General features: G+C 46.1%; 1 protein-coding gene across 2 annotated transcripts; it reads left to right on the top strand.

The window, feature by feature from the left end:
- The first annotated feature begins 2,337 nt into the window (after positions 1-2,337).
- On the top strand, positions 2,338-5,392 carry LOC123097917 (E3 ubiquitin-protein ligase SDIR1). 2 transcript variants are annotated; one of them, XM_044519766.1, is made up of 9 exons: positions 2,338-2,498; positions 2,725-2,922; positions 3,031-3,088; positions 3,163-3,215; positions 3,326-3,554; positions 3,640-3,775; positions 3,967-4,015; positions 4,300-4,416; positions 5,071-5,392. In XM_044519766.1, the coding sequence occupies exons 2-9, from the start codon at positions 2,842-2,844 to the stop codon at positions 5,191-5,193; spliced, it is 846 nt and encodes a 281-aa protein (XP_044375701.1). In that variant the 5' UTR covers positions 2,338-2,498; positions 2,725-2,841; the 3' UTR covers positions 5,194-5,392. The 2 variants fall into 2 exon arrangements, with proteins under 2 accessions (XP_044375701.1, XP_044375700.1); XM_044519765.1 differs by having other exon boundaries at positions 3,964-4,015.
- Positions 5,393-9,100: the final 3,708 nt, after the last annotated feature.

The following is a 9,100-nucleotide window of genomic DNA, read 5'->3' as shown; positions in this document are numbered from 1 at the left end:
TACATATCATCAAAATATCGAACGAATACCAGATTCACCTGATTACTTATAACCGGACTACTTCCATGTACTCAAGAACAAAAGTAACTACTCACAAATCATATTCATGTTCAAGATCAAAGGGGTATTGAATATCAATAAGGATCTGAACATATAATCTTCCACCAAATAAACCAACTAGCATCAACTATAGGATGTAATCAACACTACTAGCAAGTGGACACCCATAGGTACCAATATGAGGTTTTGAGACAAAGATTGAATATAAGAGATGAACTAGGGTTTGAGATGAGATGGCGCTGGTGAAGATGTTGATGAAGATTGGTCCTCCCACGGTGAGAGGATCTCTCTAAACATCTGGTCATGAGTATCGATTTCGGCTTTCGCTTGAGGACAAGCGAGGTCTAAGCTTGGGGGAGTTGATACGTTCATTTTGCATCATGTTTTCCTATTGGTATTTATTGCAATTTGGACTGTTATTTCAATTTATGATACAATTCTTATGTCTTTTCTCTCTTATTTTGCAAGTTTCACATGAAGAGGGAGATTGCGGGCAACTGGAATTCTGGACCGGAAAGGGCTACATCAAAGACACCTATTCTGCACAACTCCAAATGACCTGACATTTTACAGAGATTTATTTTGGAATATATAAAAAATACTAGCGAAGGAATTACCCAGAGGGGGACCCACCAAGCAGCCACAAGCCTGGGGGTGCGCCCTACCCCACAGGGTGTGCCCCAAGCTTGTGGGGTCCCCTGGCAGGCCTCTGAAGCCCATCTTCTGCTATATGATGTCAGTTGACCTAGAAAAAAAATCAAGAAGAAGATTTCGGGACGAAGCGTCGCCGTCTCGAGGCGGAACGTGGGCAGGAGCACTTTTGCTTTCCGGTGGAGCGATTCCGCTCGGGAAACTTCCCTCCGGGAGGGGGAAATCGAAGCCATCGACATCACGAACGATCCTATCACATAGTTTGGCAGTATAACCTATGTCCCAATGGCTAAGTAGTTCAACCTGAAATTGATTTTCTAAAGAAACTTTACTTCAATTACTGTTATTTGTCAATACATTCAAAGTATTGACCTTTGTGGCTGCAACGTATCATGTTGCAAGATTTTCCATATCGAAGGAGAGATACAAAGTAGGGTTATGACGCTATACTCAACTGCTGCGTGTGTGTGGATGGACACCACAAGAGTAGAATATTATTTTCGTTGCATGATTGTATTGTAAGTTTTTTTGCCCATGAGCTAGCAGGTATGTAACGTATTAAAGACTGGATCTGCTATGTTATACTATGTCATGTGTTATTACTTGGTATTTCATCGTCAACTGTGCATGCCAGCAATCGATCCAGTGACTGGCACATAAAGCACAAAGATTCGGTGGCCCTCTCGGGATCGGGTCGTGACATCGATTGTGTCAGAAATAGGAAGGGGATAACAAGCACGCGCCAGCGTCCAACCGCGATGGTGACTTACCGACGTCCAACCGTGGTGCCGATGGAGACTCGCCGGCGACGGAAGGGTCGCGTGAAGGGAAGCGTTGGAGAGAAAATATCCTCCACCAAGTGCCGGAAGTTTTGTAGTGTGTGATTCATACCCCCTGCCTCCATGAAGCTTCATGCACATGAAGAATCTGCTATAGCTGTTTTTTTGTCCGCACTCCATACGACGGTAAAAAAAGAAAGCAGTTTGAATGAATTTGGCGATTCTGCTAGAGTTGCTGTAAGATCATAACTCAACACGGCCTAAAATTAGGGATGGCAATGGGTACCCATTATCCACGTACCCTGCGGTTAAAAACCCTATTAGGGTATGGGTATGGGACAAAACCTTACCCATGGGTATATAAATGAGCAAATCTCAAACACATCGAGTAGAGCGGGTATGAGTATGGGATCACATAACCCATGCCCGCGTACCCATGTACCCTTATAAAATCTAACGAATATTGACAAATTACCTCTATACTTTGTCGTGAGTTTGTCAACTTAAAATGTATGAATATGTGTTGATGTTTTGATGTGTTGTTGTTTACAAGAAAGTGTCGATTTTTATAGGATGTGTTGTTGTTTATAAGTATGTATTGATATTATTATGTGCTGTTGTTTATAAATTACTATTATATGTAGTTTTTATAAATTATGTGATGCTCAAATTAATGTTATTCAAACGTGGGTATTTTTACCCGCGGGTACCCATTTACCCTGTGGATGATGGGCATGGGAAAAAATTGTACCCACTAGCAGATATAGGTATACGTGATGGGTAAGATTAAATGCTGCGGGTAAGTGTATGGGTGGCTCTAACCCATGCCTAAGATGAGGCCACGCACCTTCCACCACATGACGCACACGATCTGAAACCGCCAAAAATAAAAAACGCCTTTTTCGCTCTCGAGCTCTTCTTCTCTACTGCTCTCCCCCTTTCCCCCATTCCCCGCCGCTACCCGCGTCCGCGCGAGCAAACGCCGGCTCAACAGGCCTCTCCAATCAGGTACGTGCCTCCTGGAAATCCCGCTCCTTTCCCCGAATCTGTGACTGCCTCTCCCGATTGGGCCCTGAATTCGCGCACCTGCGCGACGAAGCTTCCGGAAGCTTCAGGGTTATCCGGGCGTTTTCCGCGTCGGGACAGCCGGCATTCCAGAAATTGCAGTTTCGGTTGAGGCGTCGCTTTCCGCCGCTTGTTCGATTTACATTCTCGGTGTCCTCTTCGGTTTCAGTGGGCGCTGCTACGTGGGCTCGTCAAAGTTTTTGTTGCCGCGAGGGGCAGGAAGGCGCTGCTTTGGAACCCATCTTACACCTGGTGGAAGTGGTGGTGGTGGTGGCCGGTGGACACCATGAGCTTTGTGTTCCGGGGCAGCAGGGCCGACATCGAGGCCGGTGGCTTCCCAGGGTTCGCCACGGAGCGCCGTGCCATGGTGAATTTCTGTTCTGTGCATTTCGTCTGAAATGGCTCGGCATTTCAACCTAGAGCAGATTTGCTGTTCTAAATATCTGACCCCATTCACTTGTGTGCTTGTGTGCAGCGGATTCATGCCGGGGGGCGGCCGGTGAACAGCAATTCCTTAGCTTTTCTTGTAACTGGTAATGTGGGTGCGTTGTGTGTACAACCAGTTATCTTTAAGCTGTTAACAATTAGTGTTTTTTTTCTTGGCCAGTTCTTGTTCTGTTCATGGTACTGAGCTCGCACCAGATGTCTCCGAACTTTTTGGTTAGTTGTTCATGCACAATGTGGTTATGCATGTGTTATTATGCTTATGAAGCTTCATTGAGTAATATCATAACTTTTGTCGGATTGCTCGGAACTGTCTCTTTTTGTAGCTTTGGATGGTCTTAGGTGTGTTCCTATTGGCCACCAGCCTTAGGATGTACGCTACATGCCAGCAGCTCCAAGCGCAGTCTCAAGCTCATGCTGCAGACGGCAACGGCTTCCTTGGACGCACAGAGTTGCGGGTGCATGTCCCGCCAACCATAGCCCTTGCTTCGAGGGGCCGGTTGCAAAGCCTTAGACTCCAACTTGCTCTGCTTGACCGCGAGTTTGATGATTTAGGTACACTGATAAGTTTTGTTTGCTCTGCTTGCTGTTTTACTGTTTCATGCAAACATAATACCATTGTTGGATATTTTGCTTGCAGATTATGATGCTCTCAGAGCGCTAGATACCGACAATAGCCCACATGCTCCTTCTATGACTGAAGAAGAAATAAATACTCTGCCTGTTTTCAGATACAAACTTCAGGCGCAGCAGAGGAGCACCCCTTATCGAAATAGGCAAGATTAATTATCTTTTTAAGGTGCATTATGGCCAAAGCAAACTGATTTTGAGTGCCTTCTTTCTTCAGTATGTAACTGACCAATTATAGCGCAGTTTGAGGAGTTCCTCTAGGAAAAATGTAACCAACAATGCATAATTGCTTGCTTGTACAGCGTGTAGCTAACTCCTTTTTTCTTTGATTCAGTAGTGACGGGCCATCTGAACCATTGGTTTCTTCTCCTGAATCCGGCAAGGAGGTAATGAATAAATGTGTTCCTTTGATATTTCTTGTGTAAGTCCATTATATATCTATTTCCATTTTGGTACGACTAGACAACTAGCAGTGTAGCCTCAGCTTGACAGTTACGCTCTTCGGAATTTCTTTAGTCAGCCGTGGTAGTACCATAACAATCACACAGCTAATGGCTGTGCCCTTTTTGTTTCAATTAAGCGTGTATCCAAGCACATGCATGGTCTGGACTGTGCCACCATGGTAGGCAGTCCTTGTCTTCAGTATTTCATGTTTGCTTTTGCTGTACAGAAAAAGCAAGACGCAGATGCAACAAGCAAAATGACAGAGGATGAGTTGACGTGCAGTGTTTGCTTAGAGCAAGTTGTGGCGGGTGATCTATTGAGAAGCCTGCCATGCTTGCATCGGGTAATTATCATACTGATCATCTTGCAGTTGTTTTCTTCATTTTGACAGTAGAAGACTTCAATTATTGTCATGATATGATAATGTGTAATACCTGAAAACTGTAGTACTGTGATAGAACAATTTAGTTGATATAATGTTGACCAATTTCCTATAAGCATCCTAGGAATCCAAAACTGTGTTTCATGCTAGTGCATTTTGCGCAGTTTATCCATGATTACAGTGAAGCAACAAACGTGAAAGTTTTACCTCATTGCTTATAGAGATATCATATACAAATATTTTACTCCCTCTGATCCGTATTACTTGTCGCTCACTTAGTACAACTTTAGTACTCCCTCCGTTCACTTTTATAAGTCGTTTCAGACAACTGAAATTGAGCTGTTTTGCACGCTGTCTGAAGTGTCTACAACGCCTTATAGAAGTGAACAGAGGGAGTACTATGGATCGAAGGGAGTACATTATTTGTTCCACACTTTCACTTGTTTTTTGTTTTTTTTAGAACCACTTTCACTTGGTTGGCCACTCCCTTCCGTATGCATTTCTGCACTACTCTGAATTGCTGATGTTGTACATGCTGCTAGCCTGCCATTAATCTTGTGTCATGACATGAGACGAGCCTGCAAGATTTACTCGATCCCCCATCTTGTTTTGCAGTTTCATGTGAACTGCATTGATCCATGGTTGCGCCAACAAGGAACATGCCCGATCTGCAAGCACCAGGTCAGCGACGTGTGGCGTGGCGCCGGCAGCGGTGGTGAAATGGATGCCATGGTGTAACATGACATGAGCTTCAGTTCTTAACCTAATATTACTAGGCGGTAGTACTAAAGGAAAACCCATGGAATCGGGGACGAGCTGTTTAGTCCTGCCGAGAGTTTCTGTACATGATGTGTTCCCAGTTCCTTCCTCTGTGATGTTTATGCATCCAAAGGTTGTTGCTATTTTCTTGTTGAGTTTTATTTACCCTGCCGATCAAGATCATGTACAATGCCGGGTGCGTAGAAAGGTGTTTGTCAAAATAAACTAGACTAGACAGCGTGTTTGGTTGTGGGTAATTAGATCTAGGGAATGGGAATTGATGGGATATGAGACTTCAAATTTACTGTTTGGTTGGGGGATTGGGAATTCAGAAGGGAATATGCATGGGACTTTAGACTCCAACTTTCACCGTTTTATTAACAGGGGAGGGGGTGGTAATTGAAAGGAAATTGTCTTAGTGAGGCAATCTTAGCCCTTCATCATAACTTTAAACTTTTCATGTCTAGTCCCTCGCTAATTCCCATGAACCAAACAAGAGAATACAGTTTCTCCTCAAATCTCACATATAATTCCTATTATGTGCCAAACAGTGGATTGGGAATAAACATCTCATCCCATGTCTAATATCAATACAACTCCCTACTCTAAACTCCCACTCCCCTTCCCAAATATTACCAGATGCGCTGAGAGTGTATCCCCACCTAGCGGACAACCTCATTTTATGTCGGGATGAAATTAGGTTGTCCGCTATGTGGGCCCAACAGCCTGGCCCCATCTTTGTATATATCCCTTACACACTAAGGGGCAGTTTGGTTCATGCCCTGGGCTGCATGCCTGGCAAAAAAGGGTGCCTGGTAGTAGCCTGGAGAGAAGAGGATTTCTGCCTGGCCAGGCGTGCCTGTGCATCTCTTGTTTGGTTGGACTCCTAGCCTGGGTGTGAGTATGTATACAATAAAAAAATCAGGATGGCATGCGATATTTGCATGAGAACAATAATAATCAATGCATGTGTACTAATCAGCTTGGAATGGCATTTGCCTGGCACCCAGGCGTCCCATTTCACCCGCCTGAGCTAGGCTAATGAAGTTGCCTGCCAGGCCGTCAGCTCCGGGCCAGGGAGGCATCCAAAATTTGTGGCTTTCATCCAAACAATATCCAGGCACATCCCAGGGAGTTTCCAGGCCAGACAATTCTTCTCCAGGGCATGAACCAAACTGCCCCTAACTCCACTACCCCTCCTCGCCGCCCAAGTCGTAGCAGGTAACCACAGAAAACCCTATCAGCTGTCACCCCTTGCGATGGGCCGCACCAAGGGGGAGGATGTTTGGGCCAAGCGGTGTGCGCGGTCACATGCATCGTGGCTCCTCTATGACTTCTCATCCGAGCAGTCCGCGCGACGCGGGACCCGGCAGTATATCTGACTCCTGACGCCACTAGGACAACTCGTCACCGCACACGCAGTCGTGACCGCCCCTTCCCTATCACTGCATGTCATTGTCCTCCTTGTGGACATCCTCCTCCCTGTTGGGAAACGTAGTAGAAAACAAAAATTTGTTGCACCTACGATCACCAAGATCAATATGAAGATGCATACGGGTTGGGATCAATGATCGTTACCAACTTCGGAGTGCAGCAGAAAAAGAAGAGTCAGTGTAGATCGTGTTCGAAGTCCCTTGAACAATGAAGATCCCGCGAACCGCCCTCGAACGATCCCTCGAAGAGAAGACCGAAAGCACGGCCTCTCTGCTTGGTTGCAAGCGTACGGTCTTCACAATTCGGTAGCGCTTCGCCGTCCAGAGCTAATCGCCACCGGAGAATTAGAGGAAGGAGATGAGAACCACACTGGGCTTCTAATTATGAGGATTAGAGGTGGCTAGGGCTAGCTCTAATTAGTGTAGGACCAACTAGAACTAGAACTAGATCAACTAGAAGAGGCACCCAAAACTTGTGTGTCAATAGGGTGGAAAACCTCTAGTATATATAGGTTAGTAGGGGAGGAGAGGGCAGCCACCAAAGGAGGAAAGGCGCACCAAGGGGGTGGGAGTAGGACTCAATTCGGCCCTCTTCCTTAGGGAAGGGTGGCACTTTCCCACTTGGGCCTTTTTGGCCCAAGTTGCCTTCCACCTCTTGGCCTTTTAAGGCCCGTTGATATTTAAATTATATATAAAATGCTTTAAACATTCCCAGAGTATTACATATGTAATTTAACACCTCTGGAAACATTTTCCACCTATATATATTTAATCGGTAATACCCGGTATTACGCGATATTCACCGAAACCCTTCCGGTGACCCCGAAACGCTTCCGGAACCTCTCGAAACTATTTCGAATATTAATGAAACTATTTCATGAATATATTATCATCACTCCCGTTTCACTAGCACTCAGCGGATCATTATTACCTTAAGCTTGTGACCCCGTAGGTTCGGTAAAGCATAGACATGAACGAAACTCCTTCGTTCAATGACCGATAGCGGAACCGTGGACATCCATATCGGTCCCTATGATTACACGAATGATATTCGAGTGAACCTTTGGTTATCATGTGAAGTTCCCTTTGCTTCGCAATACTTTACAAAACCCGGTGTGTATTGGTATCCTCCTGGGTCATCACCATTCCCATTATACCCTTGCTCCCGTTACCCGTTTTGTTCTTCTTTCTCGTTGACGTGTTCCGGCATCCCTGTTAGGGAACGTTGCATGGAAAACAAAAAAAATTCTATGCACACACAAGATCTATTCATGGAGATGCATAGCAACGGGAGGGGAGAGTGTGTCTACGTACCCTCGTAGACCGTTAAGCGGAAGCGTTTATCAACACGGTTGATGTAGTCGTACACCTTCACGATTCGCCCGATCAAGTACCGAACGTACGGCACCTCCGCGTTCAGCACACGTTCAGCTCGATGACATCCTCGCCTTCTTGATCCAGCAAGACGGACGAAGTAGTAGATGAGTTCCGACAGCACGACGGTGTGGTGACGGTGGTGATGCAACTATCTCCGCAGGGCTTCGTCGAGCACTATGAAAATATGACCGAGGATGAACTAGAGGGAGAGGGGCGCCGCACACGGCTAGGGAATCGTGGTGTTTGTTGCCCCTCTCCCTCCATACACACATATATATAGGTGGGGGAGGAGGGGAAGCAGCCTAGGGCTTCCCCAAGGGGTCGACGGCCGCCTTGGGCTCCTGCCCTTGATCGCGCCCCCTTCCTTCTTGGGCGCGCTGGAGGAAGGCAGGAGGGGGTGCCCCCTTTCCTTTCTCTCTTGAGGAGGGGAAGGCAGGAAGGGCTAGCCCTTCCCCCTTTCCTTCCCTAGGATCGACGGCCTAGAGGTGGGGCACGCCATCCCCTTGTGGGCTGGTGTGCTCCCCTCTTTTGGCCCATATGGCCCAATAACCTCCCGGGGCCTCCCGGAACCTCTTCTGGTGATCCGATGACTACCCGAGACATTCTGAAACCTTTCCGAATATCATCGCACTATATATCAATCTTTACCTCTGGACCATTCCAGAGCTCCTCGTCATGTCTGTGATCTCATCCGAGACTCTGAACAACATTCGATCATGAACTCACATAACTCATATAATACTATATCGTCAACGAACGTTAAGTGTGCGGACCCTATGGGTTCGAGAATGATGTAGACATGACCGAGATGCCTCTCCGATCAATAACCAATAGCGGAACCTGGATGCCCATATTGGTTCCTACATATTCTACAAAGATCTTTATCGGTCGAACCTTTATGACAACATACGTAATTCCCTTTGTCTGTCGGTATATTACTTCCCCGAGATTCGATCGTCGGTATCTTCATACCTTGTTCAATCTCGTTACCGGCAAGTCTCTTTACTCGTTCCATAATACATCATCTCGTAACTAACTCCTTAGTCACTTTGCTTGTAAGCTTCTTGTGATGTGTA

This window comes from Triticum aestivum, chromosome 4D, assembly GCF_018294505.1.
Source record: "Triticum aestivum cultivar Chinese Spring chromosome 4D, IWGSC CS RefSeq v2.1, whole genome shotgun sequence".
NCBI classification, from domain to species: Eukaryota; Viridiplantae; Streptophyta; class Magnoliopsida; order Poales; family Poaceae; genus Triticum; species Triticum aestivum.
The sequence above is the reverse complement of the archived record's forward strand: the minus strand, read 5'-3'. Positions and strand labels throughout refer to the sequence as shown.

Bases quoted from the DNA above. Each gene is read 5' to 3' on its own strand.
- LOC123097917 (XM_044519765.1), top strand. From the start codon at position 2,842: ATGAGCTTTGTGTTCCGGGGCAGCAGGGCCGACATCGAGGCCGGTGGC. The intron at 2,923-3,030 runs GTGAATTTCTGT...GCTTGTGTGCAG, and splicing joins CCACGGAGCGCCGTGCCATG to CGGATTCATGCCGGGGGGCG. The intron at 3,089-3,162 runs GTAATGTGGGTG...TTTCTTGGCCAG, and splicing joins CTTAGCTTTTCTTGTAACTG to TTCTTGTTCTGTTCATGGTA.